This window comes from Aotus nancymaae, unplaced genomic scaffold (genome assembly GCF_030222135.1).
Source record: "Aotus nancymaae isolate 86718 unplaced genomic scaffold, 86718_ANA_hifiasm-v0.15.2.pri h1tg000019l, whole genome shotgun sequence".
NCBI classification, from domain to species: Eukaryota; Metazoa; Chordata; class Mammalia; order Primates; family Aotidae; genus Aotus; species Aotus nancymaae.
The window spans coordinates 13,996,892-14,013,654 of record NW_026988431.1 but is presented as its reverse complement, the minus strand read 5'-3'; the positions used below and the strand labels follow the sequence as shown (position 1 = coordinate 14,013,654).

The 16,763-nt window shown below is 32.7% G+C and overlaps 1 protein-coding gene across 11 annotated transcripts in view; it reads left to right on the top strand.

Moving 5' to 3' along the window:
* NLGN1 (neuroligin 1) overlaps positions 1–14,293 on the top strand; it is a 907,355-nt gene extending 893,062 nt beyond the window's left edge. For all 11 annotated transcript variants that reach the window (XM_064378633.1, XM_064378630.1, XM_064378635.1 and 8 more), the window contains one exon: positions 404–14,293. In XM_064378633.1, the coding sequence (XP_064234703.1) occupies positions 404–1,226 (823 nt within the window). In that variant the 3' untranslated portion in view covers positions 1,227–14,293. The remainder of the gene's footprint in view (positions 1–403) is intronic.
* Positions 14,294–16,763: the final 2,470 nt, after the last annotated feature.

The following is a 16,763-nucleotide window of genomic DNA, read 5'->3' as shown; positions in this document are numbered from 1 at the left end:
TTGACATGGCTGGTATATAGCAGAGTCTAGTCTCAAATCTTTATCTGCTTGTTTCAAATCAAAAATCCTTTCCACTGTTCCATGTCATCTCTGCTAGTTTCCCTATGAGACGAATCATCTGGAAGTGAGTATTTAAATAATTCTTTAAAATCTTTGGGTAGATAGTAGCCCATCTCAGCATAGGCAGAGAGGACAAAATGTTAGACTTACTTGCCTTATGTTATCACCCATCTAACAATCTGCCTGCTAGAAGATTTATACTTTTAAATTGACCCAAGTTAATGTTAAAACACAATATAAAGCATTGCTGAGTCATCTCTTTAATTATTACATGTTAAAGTAGTGTCATTTTAAGTAAAAAATAAAATAATTTTATTCTCATAATTTATCTCTTCTTTCTTAGTGATCCAAATCAACCAGTCCCTCAAGACACGAAATTCATCCATACCAAACCCAACCGTTTTGAAGAAGTAGCATGGACCAGATATTCCCAGAAAGACCAACTTTATCTCCATATTGGATTGAAACCAAGAGTTAAAGAACATTACAGAGCCAATAAGGTAAACCTCTGGTTGGAGCTGGTACCTCATCTGCATAATCTCAATGACATTTCTCAGTATACCTCTACAACAACTAAAGTGCCATCAACTGACATCACTTTCAGACCTACGAGAAAAAATTCTGTACCTGTCACATCAGCCTTTCCCACTGCCAAGCAGGATGATCCCAAACAACAACCAAGTCCGTTTTCAGTGGATCAGAGGGACTACTCAACAGAGCTGAGTGTCACTATTGCAGTTGGAGCGTCACTGCTGTTTCTGAACATCTTGGCCTTTGCAGCCCTGTACTACAAAAAGGATAAGAGGAGACACGATGTTCACAGGAGATGCAGCCCTCAGCGCACTACTACCAATGATCTAACCCATGCACAAGAAGAGGAAATCATGTCCCTCCAAATGAAGCACACTGATTTGGATCATGAATGTGAGTCCATCCATCCACATGAGGTGGTTCTTCGGACCGCCTGTCCCCCAGATTACACACTAGCTATGAGGAGGTCACCCGATGATGTTCCCTTAATGACACCCAACACCATTACAATGATTCCCAACACTATACCAGGGATTCAGCCCTTACACACATTCAATACATTCACTGGAGGACAGAACAATACTCTGCCCCATCCCCACCCCCACCCCCATTCACATTCAACAACCAGGGTATAGCCAGATAAGAGAAACAAACTATTTTTTTGATGGATTGCAGTAAGTGATTACTGAAGATTCCTTGGCTTTCAACCTACAAGACTTACTATTTAAATAAGGAGGAATATTATGTGAATATACATATCAAGAACTTTGGGGGTTTTGAAAAAAATGAATTGTATATATACCAATCAACTTCAAAAACAAATTTCAATTGCTTGAAGCAATTGTTCTGAATGATACTTTTTCATTCACATTCAAGAATTAATTTTTTGAAGATTTAAGTTACATAATGGAATTAGGCATGTGGAACACCAAACAGGAAAGAACTATGTCTGAAATACAAAAATAAAAAAAAAAAAACAACTATGAATATGCACAAGGGACACACCAATGGAATGTCAGATAATTTTCACCCATTTTTATTTGGAGCCGTTTTATTGTGTAGACCATATTTACATATTTGGATGAGTACACAAAGCGCCAATGCTGTTAATGGCCTTAGCAAAGGCTCATGCTGAAATTTGCCAGTAAAACAAAGAAGTTTAAAGACTGGCAGGTACAACATTATCACATAAGTGCTGTCAGTATAAAATTGTGGGGATAAAGGAAACTGGATATTTTTAGCACGATGTGCATGATAATTTATATGCTTGGTGGCTGTGCTGCTGATTAAGCCGTAATTAAAATTCTTCTCATCCCATTGGAGTTTTTAATAGAAGCTTCCTCCATCAATTGGCAGAACCTAAAGAAGATTTTAAGGGGCAAAAGTAATTACAATAAAATAATTCACAATAGTTTCAATATAGAAGGAATTAGCTATTAAAGGTATTTGACGAAACTATAGGTATAATGGTGAATACTCGCTGATATGAATCCCAGAAAAAAAATTCCTGTTTTTAATGTTCTTTTCATTCCCATCTAGAAAATGTATAACCCTAATTGGACATGTGGTACAGGATCTATAAATTGTTGTGATTTTTTTTGTTGTTACTCTGTATTTTGTTCCTTTTGGTAAGGTGAAGTGTGTCCAAAGAGTTACTTGCAACAGTCTTTCATGATATGAGGATGCCCCAGTATTACCACTCTGATTATAGTTCTGAGTTCATTGATTTACTCATGCTGCATGACAAAATGTTTACTAATAACAATTCATTATAAAGTTATGTCCCTCTTTTCATCACTTATCTTTCTCACTGAGGTTCATTCACTGGAATTTACTCACGCAATCTCAGTAGAGTACAACGTAGATACAGAACCTAGGAGAGTCAACACCTGGAGGATTTTAGTCTTATACATATGTGTGATTTTAAATGAATATTCTAAGACCACAGGAAACTCTTCATCCCCCTGTTGTTTACCAGTAACAGTATATCACAGACCTTTCCAAATGTTTGTATATGTAATCAGATGTACATTTATATTTAAAACAATGAGATGGACTTAAAGAGCACATCCTGATAAATACTTTCTCTCTTTCCTGTACTATATTTCTATTAGACTAAAGTTATGTGATTTTTTTTTTACATTTTTTCAGATGACTAGCAATTTTGATAGTTTATAAGATAATGCAAAGAACTTTCTCTGACAAACTAACTGCAGTAACAGAAACCTTTCTTTTCAGTTACTCTTTTTCAAGAATGAAAGCTTATTATACAAAAAAATTGTATACTACTTGATGGAACCAACTTTGTACATCTTGGCCATGTCACTGGTCATTACGTGAAATAAAGATAATCTGGATAATGACTATTAGTCCAATGCTAAGAAACATGATCTTTGCTCATTAAAGAGCTAAAATGTTTATTGCTGTTTTGTCTTTCTTTAAAAAAAGAAAAAGGAAAAGAAAAACAAAGAAACATGACTGTCTCAGAGAGTAATATTTCTAGAGTAGACCAGTTGGGTTTTTGAAGATATACAGGTAACCTCCATAGAAAACACAACCACGTATTTAAAGGCAAGTCTCATCTAAGATGAAACTCATAAAACTTTAATGTTGTGAATTTAAAAGCTCCAGAAATTCATGAAAAAAAAGACTAGCTCTGTGTTTTTAAATACCTCTTAGGTACAGATGTTGTAGAAATAAAGTGCCAATTGTTTTCAGCTAGAAACACAAGTTCCAATTCTGGTCATCAAGGAAAAGGTCTCTTGAAAATAAATTTGCAATATTTTATAGAATACAACTAACTAGGCTCATAATATGAGGGTGATTAAACTATAATAACGTAATGATTAGAAAGTTGCCCTGCTAAAAGAATGCAAAAGTGCTGAGCAAGATATTAAACTGACACTAAAAGATAAAAATATATTTCAAGGAATTATTATAATCCCCCTGTCCAATTATTAGCTACCAATGAAATGTAGATATTGCTCCATAATTAAAAAAAAACTCTGTTAGAAGCAAAACGTCTTCAAAATTCAGAGTGATCTACATGCAGCGTTTGACTGACGTGGTTAGGCTTTTAGACTGTGAACTGCCAATGTACACAAGTAAAAAGAATGGTTTAGCATCTAAAATCTTGTTCAATTGGAACACTGTATTTTACTATATTGATTAAACAAAACACAAGAACAGAATAGAAATGACAACAAAATAAGATATAAATGAATACTTTCATATGCATTGCTTCATTTGGCAAAACCAAACATTCTATTAAATATCATGTTTTAACAATGGCCATATTTATATCTATCTACCAATGTATTGCTCTGCATTTATCAATCTACCTATATATAGCATAACTATATGCTATCATCATCTTTATATTAATTTAGGAAAATGATTTAGGAAAACAAAGCATAGCGCTATTATCTTCTCTAAATTAAGGTAGAATAACTTTGTGGAAGATAAAGCAGCCTAGATTTAATTGCTGTTCTCAAGTCACTGGATAAAGTTATTGTGAATGAGTGTTAGTTGTTAGTTTTATAATCGCAGTCTCTAGTTTTCTGAATGAAAAAGGATGTCCCACATTATACAGAACATTAAGAACAGTTTTTAAAGCTGAAACATAATTTTTGTATGCGATAAACCTAAATATTGTCACTCAATTTTAGCCAATATGTTTAAATGTATTTATTTAGATAATAATTTTCTTTGAAAAACAATATAAGTCACAGAACTAAAATAATCTTTTTGGCATTATTTGTTAATTCAGATTTTCCTGCCTCAGATTAAAAATTAGGCAAGGCTACTTATAATTTGTACAAACATTATACCAAAATGAACAGAATTTCATTGTTTTGCTGTTTTATGAAATTTTTGCCAAATGTTTCCAACAGATGAATGTTTTAAAGTATGGGGTTAGAAAAATAAAAGTGACAAATTTCCTAGTTTTAAATCTCTATTGAACATGTTGACTATGAACAAAATCTAATCTAATATCACAGTTGTATGACAAAGTTTATCATTAACTTTTTTCAAATTAGAAAATAATTTGCTAAAGCATTAAAAATGTCCAATTTGGAGACATCTCTCCGGCAGCTTAAAGCAGAAAATCTGAGTGTATGTTACTTTATTCCTCATTTCAAATATAAAAGTTGACCAAAATGACACTTTATTTCAGACTTTCTGATCTGTACATGAAAACAGAAACAACTTTTTTTAAAAAATTATTAACTATATGTATATTACTAAAGAGGAAAACAGCACTAATTTTTTTAAAGAAGTGAAGTGCTGAAACTAAATCGTTATAACAACAGTTATTTCATCTCTTAGCACACTCATCCTGACACACATATTAATATCAAAAAAGGATACAAAGAATGTGAGAAATGTGTTCCAGCTTTAAAGACACTGCTACCTAGAAATTACTGGGATTCTTTTCTTTGGCGAGTTTCACTGAAATAGTTTCACAGGATGAAATGATGAGTTAAATTCTTAAGAAGCTGTCAAATATGGTGGTCTTTTGATGTTAGTAATTTTGTTTTCTTCTGTGTTACTGGTTCAAAGTACTGACCTTTTCCTTCATTTCCAGTAATTAGTTGTTACAGACTATCACTTTTTAATGTGAGTGGAAATTAGATAATTTGGTTATACTTGTGAAAACATGCTTCCAAATAAATTCAATTAATGGGCACTTCCCTGCTGAGATTTTGTTATCATTCATTTAATTATCTTGTCAAGCTTTACTGTTAACAACAAATGTTTTAGCTTTCTGGTCAATAAACTAAGGGAATTTCTCCAGTAGCCTTATACCTCTCCTGCACTTGATCTGATAGCAACATACACTTCAAATTTCCATCAGAAGTATCTAAAGAAATTTCCTACTGATGTGAAACTTTGGTGGCCAACTTGATTCTTTTTCATAAGCATTCTGATTTAATCTTATTCTGGCACTTTGCTGTATATATATGCGGGCCAGAAATCAATTTCATTTGATAAGCGTTGTGAAGAATACAGACTGGAATAACCATGTGCAGGGCTTAAGTGCCTTTTCATCCGGAGATTTTATTTATAAAACTTAGCTTTTTTTTTTTATTTTCAGAATCTGATAATTCAATTTAAAGAGTATAATAGGATGACTATATTATAAATTACAAATGGGAAAAGTTTATTTAGACATCTTTACATTTAATTTGATTTTTAAAATAATATGAGATGGATCTAAATGGCTTCTGGGAAAAATTGAGGTAAATTTTTGAAAGTGGCAATTATATAGGCATCTGACTTGATGGTACTTAAGAATTAAAATTTAAATCTCTAACAAACTTTAAAATGTTTCCAAATAGTAAGTTTAATTTAAAAGAAGTCTGAAACTATTAGAGCTAATCATATATCAGTTAGGTGTATATTTTTTTCTAGTCAGCTATTACATATACCACATAGTGTATATAACCTATATACTATGTGGTTTATATAACATTTATAATGGCCTATTCAGACTCATATACTTACAAATGACAGTGTATAACTTCCTGCATATGTACTTATGTAACAGAATTTAGTCCTCTATGGAAAGTCAAGCCAAAGTGGTAGCTGTTTGGAGTTGAAATGAATGATAACAATTAAAACTTTAAAGTAATTGGTAAAGATACAGTAACAAACACTCAGCAGATAAATTAAAAACAGAGGGACCATTTTTGAATGCCATTTTCAGAGTTGACATCTAAACTAGAAGGTGTATTTAAAAGGATTTTAGTAGCTTTGATTCATCCTTTCTCTGCACTCATATCATTTAGCAAATTAATGGGGCATATGTCATGGTTTTTGTAAAAAAGACCATTGGGTTGTCATGATTCAGTTTGTGTTTGGACATCTTTGGCTTTCATTAAAAACGTGTTTATTATCACGAATAAATATTACCATATTTTCCAAGCTGTGTTGACTATTTTTAAACTCAGAAATAATTTATTCTCTATTTGTCTCACACAAAAACATTACTAAGATAAGTGTTTTCTTGCAAAGTCTTTGTATTGCTTAAACATCTGCTGACAGTTCTGCCTTGATAGAAACAATGATATTTTATGATATTTTCACCTCTTGGTGAATGCAGCGCAATAATTTAGAGAATAGATTTGGGGAGTTTGGACATAACTTTTCAGAAAAGAGAGGGAGGAAAGTGGGAGAAGGAGAAAGAAAAGAATGGAAAAAAGGAGGAAGTATCAGAGAAAAAAGGAAGAAAAACTTCTCAGTTTTAAATTAATGACTTTTTGCATCCAAATGGTGTTTTAAATAGAGATGTGTGCCAGTTTTTTTAAAAAGAAGATCAAAGGAATTTAAATAAATCCCTTTAAATCATAAACCTACTATTCTTAGAGAACAAGATTAATAATATCTAGGAAGATATCATAAATTTAATCCTTGATCCAGGTCTTGATCAAATTGCATCACTGGAAACAAATAAAAATAAAATCTATACAAAAATATTTATGGTTTTGTACTATCTAATCAATAATGATCTTGGTAGGAGGACTATGTGAAGTAAGATCTCTCATCTCTATAAAGCCTAAGATAAGAATACAGCAAATAGGACATCACAGAATTTCCCCATACATAGCCTAAAGATACATGTTTCCAAATGGCTAAATAAAAGAATCAGCACTGCTTTACTGGTCTCTGTGGCCATATATGGCTATGGGCACCAAATAAATTAAACAGTTAAAAAACATACTCTAACAATTTCACTTTCCATAAAAGGCTTTGAACGTTTTGTAAAATTTGCTGTGGTTTGATCATTACATTTTCACTAGTTTTACATTTCTATATGTTTTGCAGGATGTTATTTCTGAGTTCAAAAAAAGTTTCAAATATATTCTGTGAATATTCATGTGAAAGTAGAATTTTCTAATGGAATGCCATAATTTGAAGTACTGTCTCAATTTTGGAGAGTTGATTGACTATCTAGTTAAAACACTTTTATCTCCCCTTAAAGTACTCAACTTTGCTCTCAGAGCTGCCTTTCTCTGCACTACTGGGTATCTTCTCACCAGCTATGGTGGTTCCTGTTTCCACGGCCCATCCTGTTACTAGTTACGACTTCTCCAAGGGTGCAAAAGTTGTGCTGACAGTCTTTAAAGGTGATATAACTAACTTGATAGAAACAATGATATTTTGTGATCTTTTCACCTCTTGGTGAATGCAGGGCAAAAATTTAGAGAATAGATTTGGGGAGCTTGGACACAACTTCTCAGAACTAGTGTCTTGAGAATTGACATTAATTAAGTGAACATTAATCAAGCAATGTAAGAAATTAGTCATTTCTTCTTTCAATAAATAGTGCCCACTATGTGTCAGGCAACATGACTTATTAGCATACAGCTATTGTTGTCAAGTTGAAAAACTTGACAAAGGTTTTTTTAAAAAACCTTTTAGAAGTTTTTTAAACTTAGGTTCAAACACATGGACTGATTTAGACCACTTTCTATGCTATACTTTGTAGCAAATCATTGTATAATTCCTTGTTTCGTCTATTTTACATGTCTCAAAATAATAAACACAAATCAATATTTGTGTTGAATTCTATTGAGCCAGTTCACCAGTTAAGGTATGTAGTGGCCATCTTTCCAAATAATAAATACAGCCATACCTGAAGTTAGGCTATAGTATACCAATTCAAATTTCATGGAACATGAAATTTCCAGCGTAACATTCATCTGATCCAGCCCCATAATCTTAATTCTTAATCCTTAATCTTTTGCCACAACCTCAATATGTGATTGTGAAGCCTATCATTGAACACTGCCATGGGTCAGTATTCTAAAATAACTGGCTACATTTTGGACTATTTGGAATATTTTCTTTATATTGATTTATATCTTCTTTATACTGATTTATTGCTCTGTTTTTTTTCTTTTTATGATCCTACCATCTTCGTCACCTGAATTGCTCCCAAATATTTAAAGATAGCTTTCATATCTTCCATGAGTTATTATTTTTTCCTCAAAGCAAAAAATCCCACTTGCAATACAAAATATTTCAGTATTTCAGTCTTTTCACAGTTCTAATCACTGTTCTCCAAATTTGCTCCCAAGTCTAAGTTTCTTAGAAAGTTTAATATCTAGGATTGACCATAATAAACACTTAGGTATAGTTCATTTCTTCCCAATAAAGCTCAACTATCAACTTTCTCATTATACAAACTATTTATTTTAATATAACTTGCAATAGTATTACTTTATTTGTTGGCCATAGCATACGGGTAATTCAGATTGAGATGTACTTTCTATTAAAACTTTAAAAATTCTACATGCACTATTCTTAAGCAAATTCTGTCTTTCTACTGCCCTTGATCATTTGAGTTTTATTGTATGTTCAGGATATTAAACATTATTAAATTCTACCTCACTAGATACAGCACTACTGCCTACAGAGACATTTCTATCCATCTCAGAGTAATGAAATCAACAAAGGTGATAAAATTCTATCTTCATCCAAGTCACTAACAAAAAATACCACACAGAATCAGGTTGAGGATAAAGCTCCGTAATAATAGTAATAGTGTGTATAGTACTGAGAAAAGCAACAGGTGACAATTACTAAGCATTTTTATGTTTCAGGTTCTGTTCACACCCCACAACGAACTCCTACATACCACCCTCAAAATATCTATTAATACTTGTTGATGTGCTTATTCACTAATTCATTGTTTAAAAGATTATTATTAAGCATCTATTATGTATGATTTACTGAGCTACTTGTTAGTGATTGAAAAGTGAATAAAATGTGGCCCCTGCTCTCACCTTGCTAGCAGGCAACTGATTACTCTTGCTCTTGTCTATACACACAGCACAAAGGACACTAGCAGATACATTTACAGGATCTATTTTTTCCATGTAAAATATTCGCATGACATCATAGTCATCCTTAGTCAGAAAACTGAGATGAATACTCTAAACCCTCTATTTGGTAATTTCTGGGTTCCTGGAACATTGTGTTAAATGTTAGAAGATATCACAGAAAAATAATTCTCACACCAATCACCTGTCAAAATTAAGATGTGGATTTAGGCCAGTCAATGTAGTCTTAAAGTGGAATTCCTTATATGAAAAGGTAATACATGCATGCATAAGATAAAACAAAATACTTTAAAATGAAAACTAAACATCTCTTACTACAGATTCTAATCCCTTAGTCTTATCCCCCAGAGACACTGATTATTACCAATTTGTATATAAATCTCTACAAATAGGTCATTCATGGGCCAACATGTAAAAGTGTATTGTCTGTGTATGTATGTGGGGAGCATTATATATATATATAGTGTCCATGTGAGGACACTACACGTCAGCTCTAAGAAGAAAATAGAAGCAACTAAAAATAAATTTCAAATTGCTCCTTAAATTCAAGGCTATTCTAATTAAAATTTCAACACTGTTTGTTTGTTTGTTTACAGACTTCATGAGAGAAAGGGTCAGTAATAGCCAAGATTATTTTGAATCGAAAAATTAAGGAGCAAATATTTTGTCTACCATATTTCATTAGTTACTATAAAGCTATTGTAATCAAAAGGGTGTTGTTTCAGTTCAGAGACAGACAGGAGTAGGATAACAGTGAACCCATAAACAGACCTATGAAGAAAGGGGAACATGGCATATAAAGTGGCTATACAAATCAAGAGGAAAGGAGAGCTGCGTCAGCTAACAGTAGATATCCCTTCCCACAAGGAAAATATCCCTATGTCATACCACATACAAAAAAATCAATTTCAGATAAATTAAAAATATAAACATAAAAGCAAATTTTACATGTTTCAGAAAACATAGGAAAATATTGTCATGTCCCTGAAGTAGGGAAAAACTTATTAACAAGACATAAAACAATGTAAACAATAAAGAAAAAGAATAGCAAGTTACAATTAAAATCTTAATACATCAGATAACAAGATTTTATTTTTAATGATGATAAGCACATACTGACAGCAAATATCTGCAACACGTGTAAGCAATGAAAGATTAATTAATGTGAGAGGATAGAAAACTCCTGTAGTTTAAATAAGGAAAAGACAGACTCACAAAGAAAATAGAGCTGATTAAATACTGAGAATAAAAGACATGCCTATTTATTCCAGTTGCTAATTCCCACAAGGAATGTTCTCTCAATAAAGAGAGGACTGAAAAATATATAAACTTATCAGAACAAAAAGAATAGAAAAGGAGATAACAGGTAAGAAATTCTAACAAGTTTTTGGGAGATAGAAATTAGATAAACTAAAAAACATTAAGAATATAATACAACCTATAACATAAGTCAGAGTTAGAAAGTTAAGAAATGCTTTAATAGAACTCAAGAAAGGATAATAAATAAAAGAAAAATAATTTTTAAAATTAAGACTAAATTTTTAAAAATGCAGACTAAAGAATACTTTAAGAGACATAGATGTTCAAAGAGAAATAGGAGTAAATAGTAAAAAGCAGAAAAAATCTAAAAAGTTTCAAAAAGGAAAAAATGGGGGATGTGACCTGAGTGGGAGAGGAAGGGAGAAATAAGAAAAAAATCAAGCATAAGTGTTAAGAGGATAGAAAAAGAAGACCCAATATACACGTATATGGAAACTTCAAAAAAGAAAACCAAAACAAGGGGACACAACAAATACAGCAAAAGTTATAAGTCAAGGAAACTTTTAGAATACAACAGAAAAAGATTTGATGTCACATTTTCAAAAGGCATAATGAATATATGAAACAATTGATCAAAAATGACCAACATCAAGACATATGCTAATAGGATTATCAACTATCAAAGAAATAATGTGAGTATTCACATCTGGCTAAAATGACCGAATCTCATAAAATGAAGACTCTTTCGATATATAATTAGATCGTCATCAGACTTCGGAAACAATGCTTTATGCCAGTAAAAAATAAAGTAACATATGAAAGATAAGAAGTTAGGATGTAAGCAAGTTATTTTTATATTCAGCCATAAGTTAACTTTCCTACAAGTATGAAGGGCGTAGACAAACTGTTATTGGCATTCAAGAACTTAGAGAACATTGTTACTGTGGAAGTTTACAGAAAAAGACCTGTAGACAAACAGAAGGGTGACATGGATTTAAGGACTGAAAATGGGCACTAAATACCAGAGAGCTAAGACGAAATGAGGTCTATGTGATGAAGTACAGTGTAAAATGGTTACAGGCTTTGACAATGAAGACACAGTACAGCTATAAGAAATATGACGATAATAGAAACATCATATGTAAAATTTTTCATTACTTTCAATAATCATATTTGCAGTGGTAGCAGTGCTGTTGCTACTCTGAAGCTGCTTTCTGTGTAACACAGAATACAGCAAAGAGGGATATTTTGATATGCTAATTCTATCATCTCCACAATCTTTGAGAACCAGCACTCTTCATGTGGAAGAAAGGATATTCTGAATCAGAGTTGAAGAGGTTAAGTAAAAACCCGTCTTGTGGTTTTGATTTTAAAGTGAACTTTCAAGATGAACAGTTTAAAAAAATGTTATGCATAACTATGATTAATCTAGTAGCAATGAGCATCCCTAAGGACCAGATTGTGGTCTTAAAAGAACATATACTACTTGAAAAAATTCACCACACACACACAAACATACATAGAAATAGAGAGAGAGAAAGGTCTGAGGGACAAACTGCAGAAGGTGAACCTGAACATCTTATCAAAGACTTCTAGGAATATATCTAAAAGACATAGGAACCAATCTGAAGGTGATCTCACTATCTAAAGATAGGACAACTTGAGCATCAATAGGGATAATTTCAATTAATTGAAAAATTGAGTTTAAATTCTAAAGTTAATAATAATTAAAAAGAAAACATCTACCACTATGGCAGGCAATTGGAATATAATTCATTGTTTTGAAACCTCATAAGTAAAAAGAACAGTTAAGTATTTTGTCCTGCTGATCTTCTACCAACTATACAGCAAGGTAGACAAATGGTAGATGAGAATTTACTCTTTGTGGAAGTATTTCAGCTAATAAAAGAAGGAATTGTTGTATTAGAATTTCAGTTTTCACTTGCTTTATCCTTCCCAATGAATCATTGGATCTAGCTATTAAGCATCACAAAATTAGAAATAATGAGTCATCATGTGCCTCCTGGATAGATGTACACCAGATTATCTCAAAAAGGCTTGCACCCAAAACCAAACTTGTGTCTGCTGAAGTCTCTAGGTTCAACTGTCAGAAAAGACATAGGTACAGGAAATACATCAAAGAAGCAAGTTAAATTATACCTGGATATGAAATCATAAAATTCAGACTATTTAAAATTTTCCCAATTAAATTTCCTTGTTTCCTCAATAAATATATTGCAAGGAAAAATGTGGTGAGAAAATATGTAGATTTTTAAAAACTTACGAATACTTTAAAAAAAATGTTCTGCTTCAGAAAGTACAATTTGGTGATAAAATTATAAAGAAAAGCAAGGTGGGGTAATCTAAAACAGTGGTGATTGATAAAAGAGGAAATAAGTTGTGATTGAGATGGTGCATGTGGAGGCTTTTTGCAGTGGCTTGCAAAGTACTATTCTTAATCTGGGTGTGTTTTTTTACATGAGCATTTTCCTTATGATGATGTTTTAAACCAAATATTTATTTCATGATGTTTTTCTGAACCTGGATTATATTTTACAATAATGTAAGTAGGATTATAATAAAATATATAATATATGAAAATGTTTCAGACTTAAAGAACATGAGTTTATTGATTGAAAGGGCCTACCAGCTGCCCAGTATAATGGATAAAAAAAAAAAAAAACCCATGAAAGGATATCATCACAAAATGTCACGACGTAAGAAATAAAAGAAAAATTTCAAAGCTTCCTCAGAGAAACAAAAGGAATTTTCAATGTCAGTTCTAGACGCTAGAATACATTGAATAAATGCCTTCATATTTTTGAGAAAGAATTATGATTAACTTATAGACTTTTATATTCAAACAAAATATAAGTTTAGTGTATCAGTCCACAAAGGCATACATCCAGGAGAGAGAGCAAATAAAAAAACCAGGATCACTGCTCAGGAGACTGGAGAACAGCTCAGAGTGTGAAGCTGGGGAGTTGTAGAAAGAATATCTATACGACAAAATCAAAACTGACATATTTCATCATGTGAAAAAAGTGTTATTTGTATAGATTTTATAAATTTTTGCTGAATTTGGAAAAAATGTAGGAAACTACAAAGCAAAATCATAGTTATTAATGCAGAGAAAAACAAAAAGTACTATAAGAAATGAAATGCAATCCTTGAATATGTATTTGTGCACATGAATGTAAGTACAGATAATTCTTACAAACAGAAAGTTTGGAAAAAGCATATTTTAAGATTGTTTTCTACCTATTTCCTAGTTGACTTAAAAAGATGTCATTGAAATTTGCATTCCACCAACAGTGTATTAAAGTATCTATTTCCCTACCCTGTAACCAAAAATGTGGTTATCATTTTTTTATATTTTCCATTTCAATATAACTGTAATATCATTATGGTATTAATCTGCATGTTTAAATTGAGGTAAAACATCTTTTCTTATGCTTATATAAGCCATTGTATTTCTTTTTTATATTAGATGTATTCCTTTACTTTGTATATTTTTTCTATTTGTTTATTAATCTCTTCTTATGAAATTATAAGAGTTCTCTATAGATAAATAAAATCAGTACTTTTGGTCATGTCTGTTGTAAATAATTTTGCTCAACTTTTCTTTGAATTTTATGTTACTTTGTGCTAGGCAGAAAATTTTTTCTTGTGTTCAATTATTGAAATATATCAGTTTTTCCTTTTTGTTTTCAGAGTTTTATTTCTTGCATACAAAGACCTTCCCCATTCCAATATTTATTTTAATTCATTCATGTCTTTTTTTTTCCTGTATGGACAGCCTCATTGTTTGCAGTTGTATCTTTGATCCATCTAAAAGGTATATTGACATAACCAGTAAGAAAGGGATTTTGGTTTATTTTTTTCCCAGATAAGATTTTAATGGAATTCAGATCTGAGTTAAGTGGATTATGTTTTATTGTAAAGCTGAGGACTTTTTATTTTCAGCTACTGAAATCTACAAGACTGTAGACGAGCAAGATGCTAGCCAAGCCACAGGAGGTTTATTGCTACTTGTATCTGTCTTCTTACATGCTTACAACTAAGACCTGCCCTCCTAGTATGTGACACCTAATTCCAAACACTATCCCAAAAAGTAAAATTATCCAGCCAGTGAAAGGAAGGCTCTCTGACTTATGGTAACAATCTGTACATACATTTAAATCAACAGATCATATTTTAAAAAAAACTCAACGCTAAAATAGCTTAAGAATAACAAGCTTTCTCAGCCCTCTAATCAATGGAAAGAAAAGAACTATGATTGGTAAGTGTATTGATCTAGGTTGGTTTCAGAAGAGAGCAACAATAATGGAGGTATACCTTCACCTGCACCTGGACTCCCAGACCTAAACCAAATGCCTCATAGATGCTGCCGTAAGATTGCCAGGGGTTTCCACCAAGTAAGGTACACTAAAGACTACCGTAGTGGTCTTGGCGTTTTAAAATGTAATAAAAGGCTGCATGAGCAGTGGTACAGTAAAGTGGAGTAGTGACTTGAGGCTCATGAGATATTTTATTTTCTTATGAAAATTCAGCCTTAAAGATCTTGGCCAAATCCAGTAATTATACTTTCGTACATTACATAAGAAGATCTACCAAGTGGCATTTACCCAACTGAGGTGAGTTAATTACAAAGGTAGCCTTCCATGTGTACACTAGCCTCTAAGCAAAAAGAACATTTCACTGCAAATCCAGTGCTTCCTGTTTTTATTGTCACTTCTGCTCTCCACAGCCCCCAACCTTTCTCTTCTTACTTGCAAACTTTTCTTGTCTTTTCTCTTTGCATTCACCACCTAGCCTTTCTTAACCTGTAGCCTTTAGCTTTACTCATGAGTATGTTTTCATCACTGTTCTCTGTAGCAATACACGCCTGAAGATTTCTTGTGGTAAAATCTCTCTCAATTAGACTAGGTTTTGAGGAATATCCTCCCCATGTGCCCTGTGTCTATTTCAAACAGATTCTACTCTTCATTCATCCCCCTTGCCATTTCATACTTTCAAACCCTCATTCACTCTTACCTAGAGGTTAAAATAGCCTCCCACCTAGTCTCAAAAATCCTGTATTACCCAGCTGCTCTTTGCATCCGTAGGATTCCTTATTCTCTTCCTATGTAGCCTGGACTCCAACAACAAAGAAACTGCCTAGAGTTCCTCAAATGCACTGTGGTCTTGATTCCCCTGTTCTGGGTCTTTGCGTGGATTGCTCTATTTTCCCTCTCTTCTCTTGGCCAACTCAAAGTAACCCCTCAGGACTTAGCCAAAATGACAGCTCTGCTTGGGTAGCCCTCTCTGCTTTATGTGACCCCTAGTCTAGGTAAAATCTTGGCTCTGCTTTTTTATGCCACAATATAAATCACACTTTATTTTAATTATCTGTTTCTCAGTACCCCCTCAAGGCTACAAACTCCTTGAAGTCAGGAAATACCTCATTTGCTGTTATTCTCCCTAGGCCCACTGCTCAGTTCGTAATTTTGGGGAAAAAGTGGCAGGTACAGTTTCTAAAAAGTCTTGATTTTGCTACCCCCATAATTTTTCTCATGCTGTTCTTTTTGCCTAAATTTTATCCTTTCCAGTTTATTCTCTCCCCAGCCCTATGTGCATGTGTTAGTCTATTAAATCCTATGTATTTTTCCAGCCAGATTCAGGTGTTGTCTCTTATATTAGAATTCCCTCCTGATCCCCACTAAAAGTGGTCTGAATTCCCACTCTTCTATATCCTAATCATGTAGCATGAATCACACTGTTTTGTAATATGCTCAATCGCTGCTTTTTCTCCCACACCAGATGGATTGAAAAGTAGAAACGATGCCTTAAAATCTCTGTACTCCTCATGTTTTCTATCACAGTGCTTTGCAGAGTTGGTGGTTAATATATACAGAATGAATTATTGTAAAATAATTTCTCAAAGCTATAAACTTCTCTGTGTTTTATCTAGAAAATGTTCAGTCACAGCACGTTTTTCCCCTTGTGAATCTCTTCATCTTCCCTATTCCAACAAGGAAGTAGATGATCTATTTCTACACATTTCCCTTAGACTACTGCAAC